The 24,984-nt window shown below is 38.3% G+C and overlaps 1 protein-coding gene across 3 annotated transcripts; it reads right to left on the minus strand.

Moving 5' to 3' along the window:
* Positions 1 to 675: 675 nt before the first annotated feature.
* On the minus strand, positions 676 to 24,880 carry LOC119125600 (potassium voltage-gated channel subfamily C member 1-like). 3 transcript variants are annotated; one of them, XM_037256227.1, is made up of 5 exons: positions 22,990 to 24,880; positions 11,549 to 11,680; positions 10,210 to 11,071; positions 9,925 to 10,137; positions 676 to 3,685 (listed from the first exon to the last, which is right to left on the minus strand). In XM_037256227.1, the coding sequence occupies exons 1-5, from the start codon at positions 23,530 to 23,532 to the stop codon at positions 3,645 to 3,647; spliced, it is 1,791 nt and encodes a 596-aa protein (XP_037112122.1). In that variant the 5' UTR covers positions 23,533 to 24,880; the 3' UTR covers positions 676 to 3,644. The 3 variants fall into 3 exon arrangements, with proteins under 3 accessions (XP_037112122.1, XP_037112121.1, XP_037112120.1); XM_037256226.1 differs by having other exon boundaries at positions 676 to 3,688; XM_037256225.1 differs by having other exon boundaries at positions 676 to 5,706.
* Positions 24,881 to 24,984: the final 104 nt, after the last annotated feature.

Here is a 24,984-nt window from a genome sequence, read left to right on the forward strand (position 1 = left end):
TGTCTGATTTGAAGGGCCTGTCTTGTATGGTAATATATAAATATATATATTTTTTTATGTTAACTACATTTGTTTTGAGTAAACAATATTGCCAAAACCTTAAGAAGAAAACATCAATGTGTAAACACAGTGGGTTGATCAAAATGAAATAACACAAACAAAATATAGTCTGTGGAAATACAGTCTAAATATGCAGCAATGGACTTGATGATAAGAAATACATTTAGAACATGTCCGGAAAATGAAAGAAAGAAACAAAAAAAAAAAAAGCAACATTAACTACAATAAACAAAGTATATTTATAATAATTTATGACATAATAATTATGATAATTAGAGGAAATTGAGGGACTCAAGCAGGGAGGCAGCCAAATGAAAAAGAAAAATAAAACTGTTGCACATTGACTGTTGGTTATTACGGTAGCAAAAATAGAATTTCTATCGTATTTGCAAGACGAACCCGCCATTCATTCATTCATTGGTTGTCATACTATTAGTATGCATAGAGCTAATCAGAATGGCTTGCAGAGCTCATGCAAAAAATATTCATGCTTATAAACCATGTTAAAGAAATATTCAGTTGACATTTTGTCTTCTGACTAGTTCATGAAAGCCCCGGCTTGAATACTACTTTCTTGGCTTTAGTTTCTCAACACAATTCCCCTGAGGTGTGGAGTGTTTGACGATGAGAATTTTATTTTAAACGTCACATATTTTCAGGAATTTATTGCCGTGGATGTTCTCATCCAAGAACATGATCTTGGTCAAACACAAAATAGCGTTGATGGATCATGATGTACATTTGCATTGAGATGAAATGATTTATTTTATTTTTTTTTTATTTTTTTTACAAAAAGTAAAAACTTGAGTCCATTTCATGTTTTGATATCTTTTTTCAGTATTGTTTTCGCTTAGACTCATGCCATGCAATTCAGCTGAAAAGGCGCAGTAGGTCAATATTGTAAAATTTTTGCAAAAAGAGTGAGACGGAGAATATCTATACAAGACAACACCTCTTTTTTAAGCAGATGTCACTTTTTTTATTTTATTTTTTCATTTATCTACATGTCTTTGGGTTAATTTAATCACTTGTATAGCATGAGATGTCTGTCTATTAATTGTGATACAATTCAAGTCCCAGGTTGTCCTCTGAAAAGTTACGATGATATGAACTAACTGTAGCTGATGTTTCTGATATGTGTGAATCGAAATCCTCCTGCAGACTTTGTTCCTGCCATCTTACCTTGCATAGTACTTTGAATGCTAAAGTGGACATCTCAAGGAAATAATAAATTCACCATCCCCTAATACATTGCAACTCATGTTGCATCTCTTATATACATGTAGTCCAACGCCTTGTCAAAGTGGTTTGAAAAGGAATAGAACTACCCTTAACTCATGCAAATAATAAGAAACAGTATGTCAAATTCAATGTCAAGTCACATGATGAAAGTCTCTGTGTCAGATCTGACCGTCGCATGAAAAAGAAGTTTAAAGTGACAGAAGAATTTGCTACATAATGTAAATACAAGTATAAAAACAAAGAAAGAAATTGGGATTTCTTTTTTTTTTTGTAAGGACAGTCTCTTGGATGGGGTAATGTTCTTCATGCAGAAGAGCAGACATTCTAACATTCATGGAAGAAGCTGGATTGAAGTTATTCCCCCCCCCCATTGCATTCATGCATATTTACTGCATGTCTTTGCATAAATCTGATAAGCGCATGGCTTTCAGAATAGCTTTTTTTTTTTTTTTAAGAAAGAGAAGCACAGAAGTCAAGGGAAAAATCATAAGCTAAACATGTTAATGTTTCTCTTATCACAAGTCTCTCAAGCTCAATAGGAAAGTTGCTATACAAGACGTATGAAACGTAACCCCACCCCATCCTGCAAAAATAAACTTTCCCACCCCTGCCCAGCCCCATTACAGTACCTTAACTTGGTCTTTACTGACCAGTAGCATCATAGCATTTTGGCATGCATAATGTCAGCATGTCCAGCCTCTTCTTGCATTCAAAGAGATTTTTTTTCATGCTTTTGTTAGTGCATATGCATGTGCCAAAACATACTTTCACACTCACACACACAACTCGTAGTCGATATCTAATCAGATCAAGACTAAAATCTTATCAAACACCCTCACGTTATTCTCATACCAGAATCCTTATTGCTTGCAATGGAAATCCATGCAGTTACCTACAATGCACATTTTACATGTTATGTACAGAATCATGACATAAGTGGCACACATTGTGAAGAAATGGTGATGGGAGGTTGAAGTGTAGAAACTGGGGAAACTGGTCTTGATGTGTGCCTGTGTGTGCACAGTGTCCATGCCAAATAAAGTGAATGAAATATTTGTCAGGGACCCCAAAAATAAATAAATACATAAATGAATAAAAAAAATAAACAAATTAACAAATAAAATAAATAAATAAATAAATAATAAATACATTTCTCTGGAAAATGGAAACTGTTGCCTAATATTCACATGTAGTCCAATGAGCATAAAACCCTGCATGACCAAATACCATTTCAATCAGTCCATGTTAAAGCTGCCTTGAGTTGACTGAATCAGGGCCCAGTCACACTGACATAGTAATGCAGGTCAGCATTTGTGCAGGTACAAAATGTTAGCATGCACAGTACTTAGGCTATAGACGTTGAAGAACTTGCCACAATATTTCTGCACCTTTCATCAGAAAGTCCCATCTTGCCAGATATTTTTCACTTTTGTTTTCCTTTGCAGCATAATGGAGAATCAATCTATAGCTGCTATGCAAAAAAAAAAAAACAAGAGCCAGGGACCTATCTCGTACAGTAAATTATGCTGAAAGAAACTGCAAGGTTGACTCTTAAAAGTTCAGAAATTTGCCTGATGAACACTTTGCTCTACATTTGTCTTATTGGTGCACAATCAGGGGTGCATCAATCATGGGCAAGAAGGCTTTCCTAATGTCTTGCCCGACTTAAGCACTTAAGACCAATATTGATCCCCTTACCACTCCATCTTGCCGAGAATGAAAATAAGCAGATTTGATGAAGCATAACTCGTTTTCCTGTAAAAATGTAACTCTGTCTGGCAAGCTTCTAATTGGGTGTTCAGAACTCTCGATATAAAAATATAAATAAAATATTCACAGAAAAACTTTTTTGCGAGGATAAATTTTGTCACATAATATATTTTACATTATATTTATTAGCTTTAAATACTCATCAGCCTCAAATGGGGAGCAACATTTTAGTAATCGTTCGGTGGCTTCACACTGGATTCAAATGATCAGGATCATTATCAAGCTTCTACAGAATTTGCTGATGAGCTAATTAATCAGTCGGGATATGTTGAGGAGCGATTCTTCTAAAACAGCGGACAAAAAGATGTTGCGTACTGCAAAACAACGAATACAACTTTGCAGTATCCCTTCGTCTTCTCAACAAATTTGTGCATCCGTGCAGAGGTAGATGCATGCGCACACACACAGACACACACATGAACACTAATCCATGTGGTTGAGTCAGATGACAACCTCACAAATCCCGCAGTGCAGTCTCCTTTTGCTACTTTTGCATATTTGGATGTTGAATGCAGTCTCTTTTTTTTTCAAGTTCCTCCCCACGTGGCGTGTTGCTTTTGTCCATTGCTCCTTTACCATGGGCTGTCGCTCCAGTAGCCGTTAACAGTGCCTCCTACTGAATTGCCAAGACAAGAGATAGGATGGGGTAGGGTGGGAGTTCATGAGGGTTACAACAGGGAAAGAAAGAGAAGCCAAAAAGGGTGTAAACTCAAAATCTTGCCACTGACAGCCAAATCACACTGGAGTCAGTGCAAAGTTGTATCGCTGTTGGTGGTGATGGGCGATGAGATGAAATTCTCGTATATGGGCTGAGCTGCAGAGTTAGTGCGCTTGTCACCTTAGAATAAATATTGACAAATTGCTATGTGAGAATATTTACATATTGTTTCAGCAAAAGTTTTTTTCACCCCCCTTTCCTTTTTTAAGACTTAATGGAAAACTAAAACCCTAAAAAAAAAAACTTTTGCTTGCTTAATTATCCCCCAAAAAATTGAATCGACAAACTCGACATTTCCTGTTTTATCGCCGACTTACAAATCAAAGCAATTCGAATTCACTTATGAACAGTGCAGCTCAGTCTTCTACTGAGATGCCACACGAGGAGCATGTTGGGGGTGATGCAGCCATTTTGCTCCCCTTGGCATCCCATAGTTTTCAGTGATTGGCAAAATGTATGACTTGTGACGCACTAAAATAAAGACAACTGCCTTTCTGTAGGCATTATGATTTTCAGACGTCAAACCGGCAAACATTATAATCCCCACTATGTAAAGACGTATTGATAAATGAAGCTTTGTGCATTGAGAACAAAACATTGACATATTAATGACAGCAAATAGAAAAGAAAGAGGCTACAATGATTTGCATCCAAATAGAAATATGTGTGACTTCTGACATGAGAATTATTATGCTGTTGTTTGTATAGCGAAGTCAAATAAAGACAATGAGTAATTTGTATTTTCGGTTTATTGAACACCTTTAAGAGGTCTAAAAAGTGTCCAAACGAGTCTGGGAATTACTACGACGACCGAAGAGGATACAAATGAAAGAAGATTCAATTCTTTTTTTCTCAATCGTTCCAAATTCGTCACAACGGATTCCCAGGTTCAGGGTCTATCAAAAATGAAGACAACTTTTATTTATTTGATATTGCGGGTACACAATGCAATTATTCTGAATCTCTTTACTCATCTTACCTAAACTAAGTGAGAACGAGAAATGTGCTGCGTGCATTTAATAAAGTGACTTTCATTTCTCATCACGTAGAAGGTGCAGAAGTGCCACATTTTCTGAAATGCTTTTTACCTACAATTTCTATTTTCGATCTACTTGTATGCTATTATTTTTTTTTCCGTTATAAAGTAAAAACACATGCTAGAGTTTAGTGTGTGTTTTTTTGTTTTTGTTTGTGTGTGTATTAAGTGGTCTGTTTCACGTCTAAGGTCATTCCTCAACATTAACAAATACTGTATTTCATAAATGTTGGATAGCTATTCTTTCTATGCCACTGCTTTATTGTGAGGTACCGAATAATTAGAGCCATGTTTTTTTTCCCATACAAGGAACCGTATTAGCATTAGGCTAATAAATCGAAAACAATGGGACATTTCAGTCCCGCTCTTGTCCAGCAAATTTTTTTTTTGGGTGTCGTTCGCACAAGATTGAAAGTCTCTAACCTCAAGTTAAATTGAAAAACAGCATAAAGTGGTGCAAGTGCAGGTGCAATTGACAGAGGCAAGAAGTAGCACAAGTAAGCTAACCGAGCTATAAAGTATTAGCCTAAACTAACTTTGCCTCTGTCTTTGTTAGTCAGGCAGGTATGTTAGAGAATTTGAAAATACACTTGCAAATCTACCTACCTATATTTTTTAATTCATTTTTTTATATTTTTACAATTGTATACGTGTCTTTGTTTTGCACAAGACTAAATGTGCTGTATTTTTTTTGGGTGGTGTGATATTTCCTTGTTAGCTTTACTGTACTACAAGATGGAGGGAATGGGGGAGTGGCATCGCCTCAGCCCGGGTGGCTCGAAAGGCTCAAAAGTGGAATTGGTGATAGGGGTGAGGCGCAAAGGAGCTCCCGTCATTCCAGAGATGTTATTTAGGCTGCGGGATTTCTCATAACCTGTGGCTACATAACCAGGTTAAAATACAACAAAAATATATATATATCGACCATAATGTGCATTCATGACAAAGTAGTAATGTAAGCAATGTGTGTTATGGAATTGCAATGTCAATTTGAAAGTAAACAGATGTTAGATACATTGACAGCAGCACACAAGAGCAAATTGAAGCCATTTGTTTACGGACAAGCATTTGATAAGTTCAAAACAAAATCAGCCCAGATGAAAGGAAATAGAGGAGAAGACAGACAGGTAGACAGAGGGACAAACAGATGGACGGACAGACACAGGACAAAAACAGAAACGTGGGTTACAAAAAAATCAGTTGCCACGATATCCCTTGAACACATTTTTTTTTTTTTTTTTTTTGTGGGGCACAACTGTGTCCAAGGGACAATACAATTGCTTACAACAAATCTTGTAATGTTTTTGGAAATTCAATAGTATTTTTTTTTTCCTCCATTTTTAGTGTGCATTTCTCCTGGAGAACACACTATGGTGCTTCATTTAAGAACAACAACTGTGGCGAGCATTATATGCATGGGTAAGTCATCTGGAACTGAGCTCAAACAGAATTGGTTGAATATTTCGATTTCTAAATATCGTGTTAAATTCCCTTTTATTTTATATGTCAATTTTTTCTCAGAAGAATAACAGTAAATTATTGTCAGGCGTTGTTTTTGCAATGCACCTACTATAATTTATTTGAACAATATACAGGAGTACTATATTTGGACTTATATTATACATGGGATAACAGTGGTTGGTGTCGGCAATATTGATGCTGCAAAATTGGCAGAATTACTCTGATTCATTAGAATCGGGTGTTGCCCGGTTCGTGTGGATCTCAATCCGAACAAGGAAGCAGGTGCTTGTTCGGTGGCAAATACAAGACTAGACACAAAAATGGGGATTTTAGATTATTGCTCCCCAAAACACAGAAAGTTGTCTCGTGTTTGGGATTGTCAACTGGTGGTCCGCGGCGGTACTGCAGGTGGCCTGCGGAATTGGAAATGGAAAATAATTGTAACATTTAAAAAATATATATATATATATATATATTATGTAGACTTGATTTATTTTCCAGCTAATTTTGTGAATTATTTACCCATCCAAATTTTAGTCAAATGTAGCTGAGATTCCCAAAATAGACATACAGATGCAAATAAATAGCCTGTATAGGTCTATCCTCCCTCGGCGCAAAATAAAATAATATTCCGCCAAAGCAGTGATCCCCGAGTTGCTTCTTGGTTAAAATAGTGGTCCCTTGGACAAAACCAGTTGAAAACCCCTCGCTTTAGAACACAGGTGTCAAACGTAAGGCCCGGGGGCCCATATACGGCCCGCCACATCATTTTATGTGGCCCGCGAAGACAAATTGTGCATCAAATTTGTGTGTCATTACTAGAATTGCAAATTGTCTTCACTTTTAATATCTTTTTTTTTTTATATTTCTCCAGTTTTTACTCGTCTGATTTGAAAACGAGTTATTTGTCAGTTTGTTTTGTATCTTTTATTGTCTATAATATGAGGTGCTCATACATTTATTTGGGCTGACAGTCATAATGGCCCTCCGAAAGAAGCTATGACTACAATGCGGCCTGCCAAAAAAATGAGTTTGACACCCCTGCTTTAGAACATAAATGCCAAGTCAGAAGCCCCATCGTCCTGACATAGCGAGAATGTTGCAATAGGGCAATACAAAAGAAAAACAAATGACCAAAATCCCAACTATGTTTTATCCAAATGGGGCCGAGGTTGCTGAGAGCCTGGACTACTCAGTAATACTAAAAAAAAAAAGAGTCAGTTCAGACAAATCTGTTTGCCAATAAAGAAAATCAATAACGTTTCTCCAGAAGGAGGTTGGGGATAGACAAGAAATTATGGAGACAGGGTGGCAGCCAGAGAGGACTTCAAACTCAAAGCAAGTATGTGCCTAATGCAGCATCCCATTTCCTTGTTTTACCTCCAGCCACTTACTGATTAGCTTTCTCATCACATGTACTGTATGCCTACTGCTTGTTAATGTTGTTGAGGAGGAGAAATGTAGAGACACTGCGCAACAATCTTTCTTAAAATATTACCTCTGCAATGCGAGCTGGCATTAGAAGAAGCGGACCTCTCTTAAAAAGAGCAGTTTGATTGTATTTGCACCAAAAAGTAATTTAACACTGACAAGACCGATTCCATGTGTGAAACATTTGTGGAAAATTAGCATGATCCAAAAAATTTTTAAAAAATCGACATGATGTGGTAGATTTTTTTTTTTTTTAAATCATTGTCAAAAATATATTTAGGTGTACATAAAGCCATATATGATTAAAATTAGCTGTTGATTTAATTCAATTAATTGTTTTCATGTTTCTGATGATGTTATCATGCAATTTACATGAATGCCATAATCTGGCAAAACATTTCTGGGTCTATTAGATTTCATTACTCCCTCTCTGTTGCTATCAATCACCTTATTTTTATTCATGTTTTTTTTTTTTTTAAATATCTATCATATTCTAGAACCTAAATTATAATATACTGCACAATTGAAAATGATCGTTTGGTTACAGACAAATTATATTTGAGAGAAGTCCGGCATCCGCAAGTTTATTAGTTTGTAAGTTTTGTTTATCAGCAGACAAGCATGTTGTTTTGTTGTTGGCATTCGTATGGAGATTAGTATTGACGGTTGGAAATGTGCACTCAGTAAAACGGCTACAACCATTTGCGAGTAGTCGTTGGGACTCTTAGTCAATTAAACTGTCACTGTAGTGTCAGATGGAATTTAAAAGCAACATTTCAATCATACAGTGGAAGTTGTTGAGTTACGAGCAGCATTGGGGCTACAAAAAAAAATAAAAATAAAAAATTTCTTTTCTGCAACCTGGATATAATGAGAGCAATATCAGTGTGTCTGTTTTCAACAAAAGCTTAGGCATTAAAAAAAACTCAATTGTACTTTTTTTTGCAACCAAAAGAATCTTGATTTATGTAACACTTGAAATATTATTTAACAGAATTACCCAAGTGATGAAAAATCAGCGTTTGAGGGCAGCAAAGCACCCCACCATGTGACATCAATCAGTAGTAAATGTAATGTTTATATTTTGGTATAAATCAAATAGCTTCCCAGTAAAATGGAGTCAGAGTCTGCAATGCAATTCTGGACTGCAGTCCTCCGTAAAATAGGCAGTGCTCTCGGAGGACTGTGGTGTAAAAACTGTTCTGGGCTCAGTTCCAGAGGAGACAGAGAAGGCCAACCAATCAACCGCCAGCTCTCACTGGCCTGGCACAACAATGCAAGTGCAACAGTACAAATGGGCCACTTTCACTCTGGTAATAATAATAATAATAATATCTAGACTCGCTCAATCATTTAAATGAAATCTTGCTGGTTAGTACAATTGATAATAAACCATTTACATTGCAAAATCTGCAACTAGAATAATGAAATAAGAATGTTTTATAAAACTATCCCAATGTTTTTTTTTGGTGCCCACTATTTGTAGATACCAGAGTGAAAGGAGACAGGGTTTGAAGAAGAGGAGGAGGAGCAGGATGAGGGAAAGACAGCTGGAAAAGACACGACACATACAGGGATGAACTAACAGAGAAAACAAGAAACTAATAGGCTGAAAAACAAACAGATGGATCATGTAACCAGAAGGACAAACAACCAACATACTTTGTACAAACACGTGACGAGTTAAATACAGCACACTTTAACATCATGCAATCTTGGATATTAAAACCCTGAACCCTTCCAATTACCTTAAAGCAGCATTCAGCACTGTAGGATCAGTGTCACAAATATACAAATCTGAATTCTAAACTGTCCTGCACTCACTTAACCATACAAATGTGCGGACTGTGTGATGATTCAAGATTATGAATTGATTTTTTTTTTTTTTGCCCAAATGCCCCTTAAAATATCAACCATTAAAAATGTGTGAAAAATTTTGAATACAAGACATTTGGAAATATGACTTTGAGGAGGTTTATGTGGTGAAAAAAAAAAAAACAACAACCTCAGGATGAATGTCTTAGGTATCTATATAGAAGAGTTATTTGAGAAAACGGCCTTATGTTTAGTGAATTTGAACATAAATGTTTACACTGATCTGTCTTCCTGCACTCCAATAAAAACCGCCTTAAACCAGTAGGCTACCCTGCGTCGGCAAAAGTTCTGTGAACCTCCTGCTTTTCCAAAAGCCACTTGATGCCCCTACCTTTTCGAACGTTGCCGTCTGTTGTCCGCTGGAATTCCCCAGCACTCAATAGGAAGCAGGCCCGATCGTGCGGGTAGCGTTCCCGGCTGGTGGTTGAACCGTGGCCCCCAATGGCCGGGCTGCGATCATCTCCCAAAACCTGGTCAATAGTGGGACAGTCTTCATTTGCTAGTGCTGCTGCATTGGCTGCCGCATCACCATTTTGTTTGGAATCTGTGGGGTGGAAAGAAATACAGAGGTATTTCCAAATTGATCCAATTAAATAGTGTACAACAGATCACATACCTGCCCTGTTGATTTCAATGATCTCCTCTTGTGCCAGTGGACAATCTCCAGCACCCATCATGCTGCCAGATCCCACCATGCCAGGCCCTAGAACATTGCCCATGAGCCTATGCGGCGAGGCGGTCGCCATGGCGAGGGCATCTGGTTTGCAATAGTTGGGACTTCCTGGCTGCGGTGCACGGGGTATATGCTTGTTCCTCTTCTTGGGGAGCTTTTGCTTCGCCATGGCCAGGGAGTAGTACATCCCGAAGTTGTTGACAATGACGGGAACAGGCATAGCGATGGTCAGCACACCGGCCAAGGCGCAGAGGGCGCCAACCAACATTCCTGACCAAGTCTTGGGAAACATATCTCCATAGCCCAGTGTTGTCATGGTCACCACTGCCCACCAAAAACCAATGGGAATGTTCTTAAAGTCTGTGTGGGCGCCAGCAGTCGGATCATCCGGGTCAGCACCTACGCGTTCAGCATAGTAAATCATGGTTGCAAAGATGAGGACCCCAAGTGCCAGGAAAATGATGAGCAGCAGGAACTCATTGGTGCTTGCCCTCAGAGTGTGGCCCAGTACCCGCAAACCAACAAAATGGCGAGTAAGCTTGAATATGCGCAGAATTCGAACAAAGCGAACCACGCGCAGGAAGCTGAGCACATCTTTGGCTGTTTTGGAGGAAAGGCCGCTAAGCGCTACCTCCAGGTAAAAGGGCACAATGGCCACAATGTCTATGATGTTCAGGGCACTGCGGAAGAACTCTGCTTTGTCAGGGCAGAAGATAACGCGAAACAGCACCTCAATTGTGAACCAAATGACGCAGACACCCTCAACATATGTCAGCCATCCATCTGTCACCACTTCAAACACTGTCTGTAGAGTGGAAGCAACACAAATAATAACACTGAATAAACAAATTCATCAAGTCACATTTTACTGCACTACAGCAATATGGATGTGAAATTAATGCCAGTGAAAACATTTCATATCAATCAAAAAGGAGAGATTCATATTTATAATTGGTATTCTTTCTCAATTTAAATGCTATTAGAGTAAAATCGACATAACTTGAGCAACCTGATAAAGCAATGCCTGATTTTTATTCATTATTATTCACTTAACCTTTATTTTTTATTTTTACCATTGTGGGTTTTTCTTTCTTTAACAAAAAGGATACCAATAATTTTGTTCTGATTGACTTATTAAAAGCTTCAAAATTCATCTTTAAAAGTTTGGATAGCATAAACCTGAATCCTCTTTTGTATTTTTTATCATTTATGTCATTTAAAAGCTCACAGTGGACACATTAATTAACACTAACTCATTAAAAAAAAAAAAAAAAAAAAGTACCTCCTCCTGTGTCACATTGCTAACAGTGACGTTCTCGGTCAGGTTGTAAATGGTGTAGAAGGCTTCGTGGGTCTCCAGACAAAACGTAGAGATGGAGAGGAGAATGAAGAAGAGGGAGCCAAATGCCACATACTGCAGAGGGAGAGAAAAAAAAGGTTTCCAATTCAAAACCATCTTCATTTTCATCATCTTAGAGTAAACGATTTCAAGACAGCATCATCTCTGTGAAGACTCCTTAACACTGTTCCATTTTTTTTGGGGGGGGGGTTCATTGTGCACGAGTCGGTTTGCATTTCTGAGCCATTGCACCATGTGAGGCTGTTATACAGGAAAGCTGCCGCTAGGGGGTATCTATAACACCATGGAGAGTATGGAGCAATGATCTAAGTGCAAATGGCCTCACTGCTGCAAATCCATTGATTTCAGCACACTCAGCAGATAGAGATGATGGATAAAAATAAAAAAAGTCAAAGATGATATATATGATTCAGATAGTTATATACAAAACATGAGGGGAAAAACAAGGGAATAATGATTTAACATAGCTAGAGCTAAAAAAAAAAATGTGATAAAGAATATAGTCTATCATTGATCAATATTAACTCAATATTTACCATCACACAAATGCAGTATAATATAGTATTCCATTTTTACTAATCATCCATTTATTTTCAGGAAGCTTTTTCTGGATTAATCGTGTGTGTGTGATTCCATTCCTCTTTGATACCGCATCCCCCTGCCCCCAACCATTCATTCCCCCATTTGCTCGCTCTTCTCCTCATTTTCTCTCCTCCGCTCTCTCTCTCTCTCTCTTTCTCTCCTTACAACCCATTTTTACTCTCTGCTGCAGTAAGATGCTTTTTCCCTTGCGTGCATTTGTACAGTGATGTTTTCCCCCTAAAGGCTGAGATAAATTGCTACCTTGTCTTACAAAAATAGAACGTAGTAACCCCCGAAAAGAGTATTTAACCATTTTTGTCAACATTATCTAAAAAAAATATGCTTTGTGGCAAATGCTAGTGACCATAGATATACAACAGCTAGTGTTTGTGTTTAGCTCCGTCCATGATTGATTTTTTTCAACGAGTTTGACGTGGATTAGGTTGTTACAAACATGATATGCAACCATCAAGCCACATTTTATAATCGGGGATAACGATCCTGCATGAATTATAAAACACATCTACACAAAACCATGTATGTGCATGCTAAACTTTTCTGCATTGACGTTTTGGATGAGTTGTGCCATTCAATTCAGTTTTCATTATGTAAGGTGATGAAGGTCATTTTTAATAGGTATTTTATAAGCCATATCTACATTGCACAGACATGCTGTGTGTTTGGAATTTTATGACAGCCGCCCCCACCCTACCTCATAAAATCAAGCTGTTCGGAAGATGAATGAATGAATCTGTATTCAAAATCCCAATTTACAACTCAGATGTGCCCTTCGGTATTTTAAGACTCAAGTGCATGACTAGATTATCGCATTTAAATGGAATGAGAGAAGCCGCTTTCATTGGGCATGATTGAAGCAAACTCTGACCACTCCCACACTGACGCAGCCTTCCCTCTCTCAGATCCGCTGATCTGCATAATTACTAACACTAAAACTAACCCACCTTTGTGCAGAGTTGTGTTGCTGTGCAGTAATTACATCATTCACATTTCCATAAAAAAAAAGAATTAGCTCAATCTACAAATATAATCCTGGTGTTATGTTAGCGGCCTAGATACATTTGTACGCAATCTTGTTTTCTTGCTAATAAAGCTTTCTTATTCAACTTATCTTTGGTTGATGAACCATTTTGTTATCATAACACATGTATGTATACACACACAGCGTGTGTGTGTGCAGGGGGAGGGGATTGTAAGTGTGTGTCAGGTCAACGATGAAGACAGACAAATGAAGTCTTGGTCTAATCCAAAGAGAGCACATTGAGTCCCACAGCTTATTAACCATGGTCTAATTTAACATCCCTATCTAGAGCTGTCCTGGTTACACAAAATTTCTCTATCTCATGCAAACATGCACACACACACACACACACACACACACACGCACACCAAACATGTTTGTAAGAATTCTGCATTCTTAAAATGTTATTTAAAAAAAAATGTAAGCAGAATATGAAAAGCTCTGTGTCTATAATATGCAATATATTATTTATATATACATATAATAATAATATTTTAAACGCGATTAAATTTGAGTGTGGTAATTTAGTGCTCTGAAGTTAAAAAGATTTTAAAGAGCGCCGTGCTGAGTGTGGACTTTGATATCATGGAAATTCCTCAAACTCCTAATCCTAATCTTTTTTTATTGTACTCCCAGTTATTAAAGCTACACGACACATACCGCAGTAGACAATCTGCTTTTTGCTTCCCTATATTCCTCACCGGTCCTTCTCTTTATCATTGCATTCCCGAGCTCCTGTCATATAACATGACAAGAAAATCTCTTTGCTCTTTTCTTGCATCACTAAATATAACATTTCAGCTAATATTTGTATTTTACTCTTTGTCAAGTTATTCCAGTGACCGTTCAAGTTATTCCAGTGATCCGTTTTTTTTTCTGGAACCAACAATTTTGTCCCCGTTTTAAAAAAGTTGACCTTAGTCAGCTTCAGAAATAATTATCAGAGACAAATTGCACGAAGGGTCAACCAGCATGTGAGAATCATGGGCCACACTCTTTTGTGTCAAAGCAAATGTTTCTGTCCCAGACGCCGACGCTTTTTAATTTTCCGAATACCTTAAGCCACAATCGCATTGTGAACGCAACCTTGAGACACACCAACGCACCGCTTGGGTGAATTCTGTCTGAAAAAGTCAGGCAAATAAAGCGTTTACGGCGCCGATGAGCCAATTTGCCGGGAAGGCAGTGTGAAAGCATCTTTTGTTTAAATCTTATTAGACCATTCCAACCGGCCGAGTGGCTAAAAGTCAATTATTCTGCTGTGACATCACATTTTAGCTCTTAGCTAACATCCACAACCGAAAAGAGCAGCTAATTTAAAGGAAAAGACAACCTTGTAAAAAGCATGGATGTGCAGTCAGGGTAGTAATAATAATAATAATAGAAATAATTATAATAGAAATAATAATAATGACAATAATAATGATGATAATAATAATAATGACAATAATAATAATATCTGTGAATTACAAATTTAATGTTAACGTGTTGAAAAAATGTGAACCCATTACTTTGAAGGTAATAAGTGCAATGCAGATCTAAGCTTCTGCTGCTTCCCTTTAGTATTAATATCATTGGCTTCCGTGAACTGAACCTAGTATCATCTTCACTGGCGGAGGGTGGGGGGACTGTTGGTCTATGTAAGGGCTGCCTTATAGTTATTAATAGCTAAAATAGCGGCATAAAGCTTGTGTAATAGAAAAGGTGCTTTAGGTGGAGGAGTCAGTGAGGAAGTGTGTGATAGCACTTATTTACTCCCACTCCCAATATCAAAAATGAACTCAACGGGTCCCTCTCTCGTTGTCATTTAGAATATTTTCTGACCGTGTTTAGATGACGAACAAGTCATCTTGAGAAACTACGAAGTGCTGCTGTTTTTTTTAAAAGGAAAAAAAAAACTACTTTCACTAAAACTCACAAAATCAGTCAATAATTTCATAATCCATCCATGTAACAGCAGTCCAACGACAGTACCGTTTTTATTTTTTTAATAATGATGTCACCTTCTCTTTTGTAGCAGTGATGCAGCACCCGGAATGTCCTTTCTAAGACTGCAGCACGGACACACACATACACTCATGCACACACACTCTCATGCACTAACAATAAATGCAGAGTGTCTCCACTTGAGTAAAGGGCACTTTTCAACAAATAGTCTGTCTGAATGGTTGTAATTGTGTTTACCCCCCAAATCTAAATTAAAACAAACTGTAAATTAGATATATAGAGTAGGAGCAATGAAGTGAGACACAACCTACAGTGTATATATGTAGCTTGTTTCTATTGTGTTCTATTATGTATGCATGAGTTGTTCTTCCACTCTCAACATGTTTCCAATTGCTTTTGCCCTGCCTTGCATATTCCACTCCATTGCTCTCCTTAGAATGTAAGCATATTGTAATTGGGTCATATACCGTATTGGCCCGAATATAAGACGGTGTTTTTTTGCATTGAAATAAGACTGAAAAAGTGGGGGTCGTCTTACATTCGGGGTCTAGACCCATTCGCTAGATGGTGCGTTGGTGCCAGGTATCTTTAAAGCGAATGCTGAACTTAACTCCGCAGGCCAACGCGAACCCCTGTCACGAAGAATAAAAATAAAAATAGCGGTAGCACGAAGAAGAACAATAAAAAATAGCGGTAAGAAAGAAAAGAAAATAAGAGAAGAGATAACAGAAAATGGAAAAACCAGAAGCCATTCATTTACAAATGTGATTGCACTTTAGTTTACATATTTAAATGTTCAGATATTAAGACGTGATAGTGTTTTTGCATGATTTGAATGAGGCAAAAATCATTTGTTTCAGATGTACTGTAATTATTTTCTGTATAAAAATGTAATTTTGGGTTCATATAGTCTTTTTTTAAACTTGAGTCTTGAAAAAGAGGGGGTCGTCTTATATTCAGGGTCATCTTATATTCAGGCCATTACGGTAGTAGTATATACTACCATCCAACAATAGACATGTAAATATCACCTTTTATTTGCCCTTTGAAATAAAAAAATTTCTGTATGCTCCTCCAAATTCTTTTTTTTTTTTAGTCATGACAACTAACCAACTAACTTTAACCAGTCAATCTCAAGTGTGCATAAGATTTAGCAAGGCTCTTCTAGTAATTATAGCTTGGCCATCAGGAGACACATGCGTAAGCAAAGCTGTACACTGCACTGAATCAGCAAGGTGACGGGTTGCTGGTGCAAGGAAAGGAGATCAATGTAATGAAAAATAAAACAGCATCAATGTCTTTTCATTATAAATCTATACTACATCATCACAATTCATCTTCACGAGCAGCACTATTTCAAATTGCTGGGTGCACAACAAAAAATGATGTAGGTCATTTATTCCCGCTGAGCTTTCCGTTCGACACCTTTTAAACTTCAAAAGAAAAGGTAATGCAATGTGTGACACAATAATGAGACTTGAAATTGGAAGGGTTTCCTGTCCCTCTTGTCCCAGAGAGTGCTCAGCAAAGTCAAAGAGAGACATTTGGCCAAAAATTGGCGAAAATATATACATGCAATCGACATAAAGCTCATTTTTCCTTTCCTTTCCTTTATTTTCCTTTCCTTTCCTTTCCTTTCCTTTCCTTTCTTTTCCTTTCCTTTCCTTTCCTTCCTTGAAAAACATGTCTGTCTGCTTGCAAGATATGAAATTCATGCTCAAGACAGCAGGAAAGAGAATATTAAGAACAGCGGGAGACAAGTTTGAGAGCCTTCGACCTTGCTCCGCTGCAATCGATCTTGCTTCCTCACTCAAGTGGCCAGGCAATATTAAAGAAAATATTTTTTTTTAAAAAGGAAAGGGAAAACAAATTTGATGCACTACTTTTATACTAATCTCAAATGGCAAATTGTTTGTACATTGATTATTAATGAGTTTTTAAATATTTATCAAGACTGCATTAAGTCATTGGTCATTGGGTAAGCAGAGCAGGAATGACCTCCTGCTTGAGTTAGCCCACATTTAACTCTTTAACTGCAATGATGTGCTAATTTCTCAGTAAGACAATTCATCCATTCACATTCCATCCATAAATTACTTTTGACTTTTGTGTCAATGTCAGATATTTGTGTATTGAGACCGTACCATGACAGATAAACATGTAATATATTGCAATATTTTTACTTTGCCTCAGCCCTCAATTTATAAGCCACAAGTGTCAAACTCAAGGCCCGGGGGCCAGATACGGCCCGCAACATCATTTTATGTGGCCCGCGAAGACAAATTGTGCATCAAATTCGTGTGTCATTACTAGAATTGCAAATTGTCTTCACTTTTAATATCTTTTTTTTTTTTTTTTTTTAATATTTGACCAATTTTTCTTTACTCGTCTGATTTAAAATGAGTTATTTGTCAGTTTGTTTTGTAGCTTTTACTGTATATGAGGTGCTCATACATTTATTTGGGTTGACAGTCATGAAAGAAGCTATGACTACGATGCGGCCCGGGAAAAAAAACGAGTTTGACACCCCTGATATAAGCAATCAACCAGTCATTTTATAAAAGTGCCCTTATTTTAAAATGCTAAGCTAACAAGTGATATATTAGATTATTTATTAAAAATTTAAAGTAGGTAAGGACATTAAACTGCAGCTAGCATGAAAATCATGTCTTGTATGTATATGAGAATAATTACCTACACATCCCTAGCCTACTCAAACTCTGCACAGTAGCAGATCATTTTGCAGTAATCCACTTCACATGGTTAAAAAACGAGGTTCTCCGCACAACCTTGTTTGGCTGCTTTGGCGTGTGATGTTGACTGTGTTGCGGACCTTGTGTGATGTGATAGCATTAAAGATCATGCAGAGGTTAAATACGAGTTCTTGACGTGTCATCAAATACAGTGCAGTTGTCTCTCTCTCTTTCTCTCTCTCTGGTGACAGGGAGAGAAAGAAAGCTCTGTCGCAGCATTATCCTGAAAAGCACAGAGGGGGAAGGGAGACCCTGGTGGATATATTGCCTATGGCGCAACAAACCAGCAGATAGGGAGCGAGAAATTGTTTAAAAAAAAAAGGGGAATCATTGCAAATATCTGCGGTAATATAGAAAGAGAAAGGAGGAACAAGAATATATTTGTTTCCATCATCCTTATTTGGATATTTTTGTTACAGATGGGAGAGTATGAGCAAGCTGTGTTGTCTTCAAGGCTACAATAAAGAATAAGAAAATAATTTGTATTTATTGCTGCCAGGGGCTTTATTTAATAGTTTGGAGGCCCAAACCAGTCAAACACACTCATGGGGTCCACTCAAACCATGCACGTTAAGATATTGAATGTTGGTGTTTATGAGCAATTAAAAAGTGTCCATTTGAGAAAGTCATCCTATTTTCTAAAACAAAGTCCTTCAAATCCTTGACAGAGATTATTATCTATAACAAGGAAATAATCTTATTGGTTTTACCGTGTCACTCCAATTCTACTTTAGCCTGGTGTGACAACAGAAGTGTTAGCAAACTCATTATGTTGAGCAGCATGCAAAAGTGATTTGATGTTCTGCCATTCGTGAATGGACTTAGTAGTCATTCAGATGCAAATTCTCCATTAGAGAAATGTCATTCTCAAATGTTTTTCCAGTGATTAGAATGACAGTTTTCGAAGTTTTTATCATCACAGTGTGTAAATAGCCCCCCGATGTAAATTAAGAATGGATCGGTGTCAATTTAGACACCCACCCGATTACAGTAAGTGTAAATGGTCCATCTAAAGATGACCATTAAATACTATTTAATTTAAATATGTAACTGTAATCTTAAAGTTACAGCTTAAAGTTAAAAAACAAATGATCTTGAAATGTTGACCCATGAATGAATGAATGAATGAATGAAAATAAATAAATAAATAAATAAATGGGCAGACAGACAGATGAAAAAAACTAATGAATGAATAGATGGGCGGACGGACAAATGAAAAAAATGAATAAAATAAATTAATTAATAAATTGCTGTATATGTGTACTATGTATGCTGTACTCCTTATGTCAGTATTATTTAAGTGACCCTATATCGATTAAAAAAAAAAGAGGATTGGTCAGTATGTCTTTTTTATATGAATAACTCTAATCTCTCTATTTATATAAATACTGCTAATTTCAGACATTTTTGCAAATTCTACCTAGTTCTCCCTTAGGAACAAGTTATTACCATCCCATCCACTTCGGATGAAGCAGAGGTGAAAAAGAGAGAGGGCAACGTGCGCATGAAGGTTTTACTTTGAAAGGAACACCATTCAGCTGTGACATCCGCCTGAAGAAGACCAACAACCCCATCAATAAGAGGGTACGGGTAACCCACCATGCCGAGCTCAGCAAAAAAATAAATGGGGATTATTGGGGTGTGTGGGAAAACGACCCCCAGTTTGTCCCTACTATTGTTCCTTCGCATCCACCCAAACCCCCCCCTAACCATAATCACCCCCTTTTCTCAGAGTGTGGCTCTGCTGCAGAGTACAGCGCAGTCAGCTACTACAGCCACTGCAGTGTTATGCTATAGCACAAGCAGTCAGCTGGATAAAATCCACCAATGAAAACGGTGGTAGCTGAGAATGGATGGGTGAAGAGTAGATGAGAGACAGGGGGGGGGGTGAATTTGGGGGATCTGAGTAGCAATAATCTGCAATCCTGAAGCAGTTGGCTAACCAATTTTCAGTGCTGTCAGTGGTGATGACTTGAAATTTCCCAAGTGGTTAATCAAATTCGAAAAAGCATCGGAATCAACCGAAGGCTTTTAAAAGCACATGAATGGAGTGAACAAGTGATAACACGCTTGATGATTTTCTCTGATCCTCTTTCAACATTTCCTTGGGCTATAAATTGAGCTAATCAGGCGCAAGTGAGGTGCTGCCAGACCTGAAGTGCTGCGGCTGTTACTGCAGATGCTGCTGCACTGGCACCCTCCCCTCCATCTTCCCAAGCTATCTTTTTCCTTCTGTATTGGCAATCAAAACGTAGACTGCACTACTTTCAAAGTCACCTCTGCTTTTACGTTGACGCTACCCTTCACCTGCTATCCAATTCCTTTTTGTTTTACTGTCATCCCTTTTTGGTTTCCCCATCACTCATTTAGCTGTGCTCTTATTTCCAGACCATGAATCATAAGGTAGAATTTGGCCAGAATTGAGAAAACTGCCTCCATAGTTATTTCTAACATTTACTACACTAACAATTAAGGGGAAAGATGGGTTACAAAAATCCATACGGAATGCCACAACAGTCGTGGCTAACAGTTTAAAATTGTCACCTTCCACTGTGGAGATGCAGAGTGACCATCCACCTCCAAAATTCCTCGGACATGCGGCTGTGGTGTCCTTGCGCAAGACAATACCGCAAACTGCCCCCCCCCCCCGCCCCCCGGTCGCTTATGTAACCTGTGCGTGTGTTTGCAGAGGTCCAATTTTGTGCATATGATAAATATTAATAGGATCAAGGTTCCTAAAGTGCCATACAAAATTTGAAACTGTCCAAATTTTAGATGCGTAATTTATAGAAGTTGCAATGTCAAGGTGAAGACGCCATCATTTTCCAGTGATGGAAAAGAGAAGTATGAAGTCCATAGAACAGGTTATTAAACTAACAGTGAAGATAAAAAGTCTCCACACCTTCTATAAATCTCCATTTTTTGTGATATAAGAAAATGAAACGAAGAGAAATATTTTAAAAACTTTTTCCTTCATTTGTGTCACCTGTATAAGTCAATTGAATGGGAAATATGTTTTGCGCTAACACTGACTGCCATTTAGAACTTTTCATAATTTGCTCTAGCTTGACCGAGGTCCCAGCTCAAGACTTGTAATTCTGCCTTGACCTTGACATAATCATGAAATCAAAATAAAACAACACTTGAAATCTTGCATGTGGTCTAATGAAATTAAACTAAATTGATTGACTTTACATTCATCAATACTAGCGTTCCCCAACCACGGACCAGATTTTTGTCACACAATATTTTCACGGACAGCTCATCAACGAGCTTTATAAAAACCTGAGAACGATCCTGATTATTTGAATCAGGTAGTTGCAGTGGGGATGCATCTAAAACAGGCTGGATGGATATGTGAATCAGTAAAAAGAGTTCTCTAGGGTATCAATCTGGGACTGCTCCACTGTGATCTGCTCCGGAAAGATGGAAGATACAGTGCGACAACTTGAGCAAGCCTACAAAACTTTTGTTTTGACCAATTAAGAAAAAGAGTGACAAAATCATTGGACCAGCTGGTGTCGTTCGGATGCTAACATCATAGCGTTTCATAATAGTTAGCGTTTTTTTTTAATTGCAGCATCCATACATTCATCCACCATGTTTGTCCGTTTCCCCCAAGCATCAGCATTTCTTATTTTTGACACAGTCGCATATTCCGCCCCGAAAAACAGTGCTGCTTTGTGATTGGTCCACACCACCAGCGGTTCGGTCGGTCAGCAAAGTCGGGATAAAATGGATTATCTGGGTTTTGTGAACTGAGAGATTCCACGACAATTAAGCTTGCAGGCAAAATAATAAGAATAGGGTCTGAAATGTTCATTATGGCACACACATTTTGTATAATTAAGTGTGATTGAATATTAGCATATTGATAACCTATAGCTAATGTAACCACAAGATTAGAAAGAATATGAACTTAATATCCTTCCTATACGTGGATGCAAGAAGAAATACACATCTTAAAACTCCTCTCTAAATTACTTAGCAGTGCCCTGAAGGAGGTTTTACAATGTCTGCAAAATTTGTAAACACTGCGGTCCCCATTTTCATTCTCAGCCCTAAGCACAATCTAACTGTGTACATGGTGATGTTTTCTTTGTTTTGGTATCTTTATTAGCGTTTTTTGAAGAATACTGAGGATTTGTAAAACTTTGTTTGTTTAACGGACTCCCTGAGTTATCCTTGCCCCCCCCGCAAAAAATTCTAGCACCGCCAGTGGTGCCAGTCTACCAAAATAGAGCCCTGGACAGGTCGCCAGGGAATCACGGGGCACATTAGAAAAAGACAACCATGGATTTTGTGTTTTAAAGATCATCTTTTTTTAAAAATGTGGTGTGTTTGCCAGATTACAGTTCGGTATAATTCTCCTGATGATGCAGTTTACAAACACTGATTTCAAGGGCGAATGCTAGGCCTTTAAATCAAATTAATTTAAAATGAGCGGTGTGGGTACAGGAGTTATGGCAAATTGCCAAATGCAAAAATGACAGACATCCCTTCGGTCAATAAAGTATTACAAATTTAAATCAGAAAGCACAACCTTGAGTGTTGTGTTATCAATCCATCATGACACAGACTCATGCACAGGCATGGACTGAACCTAAAGCGGAGATGCATTTATTATTACTGAGGAAATATGAAACTGGATCCAGGGCAACATGCCTCACACATAAGTGCCATTGAGGGACCTTGCTGGCATCTTGCATTAGATCAAGATGGTGAACCATTGCAATGTGCCTTATTTGTTTGTTAGTCTTAAAAGGGGACAGAAAATATTAATAATGTAAATGCATGTAAAAATGCTAGACATGGACTTTCGGATGTTTTGAGGGGTGCAATGTTTCTCTTGAACTTTTCTTGCGTCAACTTTTTTCAATCTTTGTCCATTATTTTGCTTGCCAATGCGGGTTGGAGGAAACTTTTCCCGCAGCAATGCGCAATGGCGAGACAGATGCATGCGCATAAACGTGCAAGCAAAAAAAAAAAAAAAAAAAAAAAAAAAAAGAGAGAGAATAGCTTAAGCCTGTTCGGCCACTCACCCGGGCGTATTTCGATGAGTAGGGGTCCTCAAACAGCGCCCACATTTTGGGCTGCCACACCTCCCACCACGTCGCCCTGCGGCCGTCCTCCTGCATGCACAACCGCTTCAGGTCACCATCCGCTCCGCCGGTAAGAGCCGGGTCATCCTCCGGCACGTCTGGCTCGGGGGTCTCGAAACTGTCCAGAGCTTCCTCGGCGTCGCGATGCTGCCGATAATTCATCCAGCAGCATGCCTCCACGTCCGTCTCATCAATGCCCCAGAAGGCGAGTTCTTCCTCGAAGAGCGGCCCGCAAACATCATTAGGACAATGAAGTTTCCCAGTGCGGTAGTAGTTGAGAATAAATGCAAAAGTGGCCGGGTGGCGATCAAAAAAGAACTCGTCTGACTTGGGGTCGTAGTCGAAGTTGCTGTAGGCGTCGGGCTCCGTCAGCCAGGACAAGCGCGTACCCGGAAGCGTCTTCAGGGTGCTCCGGTAGGTCTCGTGTCGGATCCCGCCGCAGTTGATCACGATCTTCTCGCTATCTGACGCCGAGCAAGTCATGGCTGCGATCAGGCATGCTTCGGTCGGTGCGCCCGAGTGATGGTGGTGGTGGTGGTGCTATTCTGATTCTGCTAATAGCTTGTCCCATTCACTACCGATCCCCGCTGTGCATTTAGTCCCTGTAAGTGCATCCTTGCAAGGTGTCACGGAGATGAGGAGGAGGAGAGAGAGAGAGAGGTAGTGAAGGAGGAGTCTTCCCTGGCGCCTCTCTGCTTGTGGGTATGAGAGAAATCAGGTTGAATAGGCTTAAAGGGAAACTGATTTTATGAATCAAATACATATTGCGAAAGGTTATGGACAGGTGGAATTCATATGATTGGATCAAATGAGGTCAAAGATGATATTCAGATATAAAGTATATCCGCTGTGCGTGTCTTGCGTTTTCACAAAATCACGCTTATCTCCAAAAGAAAATGAAATTTTTTATATTTATATTCCAATCTATTATCATAAGAATAGTTTGGCATATGACAAGGCATGCAAAAATCCATGATGCGTCAGTTTTTAAAGGTCAAACTTCAAAGCAGAATAAAATGAAAACATCTCCAAAAAAACTAATCTGCTCGAAGAAAATAAATACATTATTTTAAATCATCCAAAATACAAGGCACACATCTGATTAAAATTGCCTATTCAACATTGTTATAGTGATTAAATTGAGAAGTAGCGTACAAATTAAGAGATTGCTGAGCCCATGTTTTATAAAAAAAAAAAAAAAAAAAAAAAAAAAAAAAAGGATTTTGGAATGAGAAGTGCTGTGCTTGATGAAAATGAGTCTCCTAAAGCTCTTGTCTGTCCTTTTTGACCGCCCACGCCACCACCATCCCTCCTGCGGCACTACTCCCTTCCTCCACTTTCTTTCAATCTACTAAAACACTTGGTTCAGTTAGAGCAGAGCAGCAGGGATATGATGGAGTGTTTCACACCCATCTCTCTCTCTCTCTCTCTCTCTCTCTCTCTCTCTACAAAGTGTATGGATGGATCAGTGGTTGGGTTTCTGAACACATGTGTAAGTACTGCGTATGCAAAAACATGCACACTCATGCACAGTTAATTATGTCCATTAACATGCTGACTCAGGAGAAAAATGACTTTTTGCTGAATAGAGCCCAGTGAGAGCTAGAGTAAGTAAAGCATGTATACACAATTCTCAGAGGACGACGCAGCAGAACTACCAAATGCGTCACGGATGTTTTATTTATGTAAAAGTTGAAAATGGATGGCTGGAATGCCAGGGTCACGCAAACGAGGCCTAGTAGTTATGGTCAAAGGTCGAAGCGATAAATACGAAGATATTTGTGCATAGATATAAGCAAATAGGATGTCCTGAATAGGAAAACACACAATGCTTAAAATCGATGATGGCAAAACACAGAGTAGTTTGAAATATCGCTTTCTGAGTAGATTTATGACTGGCTTTGCACACTTTCTTTGTCAACTGTTACGTAATCA

The sequence above is a fragment of the Syngnathus acus genome, chromosome 8 (genome assembly GCF_901709675.1).
Source record: "Syngnathus acus chromosome 8, fSynAcu1.2, whole genome shotgun sequence".
In the NCBI taxonomy this organism is placed as follows: Eukaryota; Metazoa; Chordata; class Actinopteri; order Syngnathiformes; family Syngnathidae; genus Syngnathus; species Syngnathus acus.

Bases quoted from the DNA above. Each gene is read 5' to 3' on its own strand.
- LOC119125600 (XM_037256225.1), bottom strand. From the start codon at position 23,532: ATGACTTGCTCGGCGTCAGATAGCGAGAAGATCGTGATCAACTGCGGC. The intron at 11,681-22,989 runs GTGAGTGGCCGA...CTCCCTCTGCAG, and splicing joins ACTCATCGAAATACGCCCGG to TATGTGGCATTTGGCTCCCT. The intron at 11,072-11,548 runs GTACTTTTTTTT...TCCACTCTACAG, and splicing joins GCAATGTGACACAGGAGGAG to ACAGTGTTTGAAGTGGTGAC.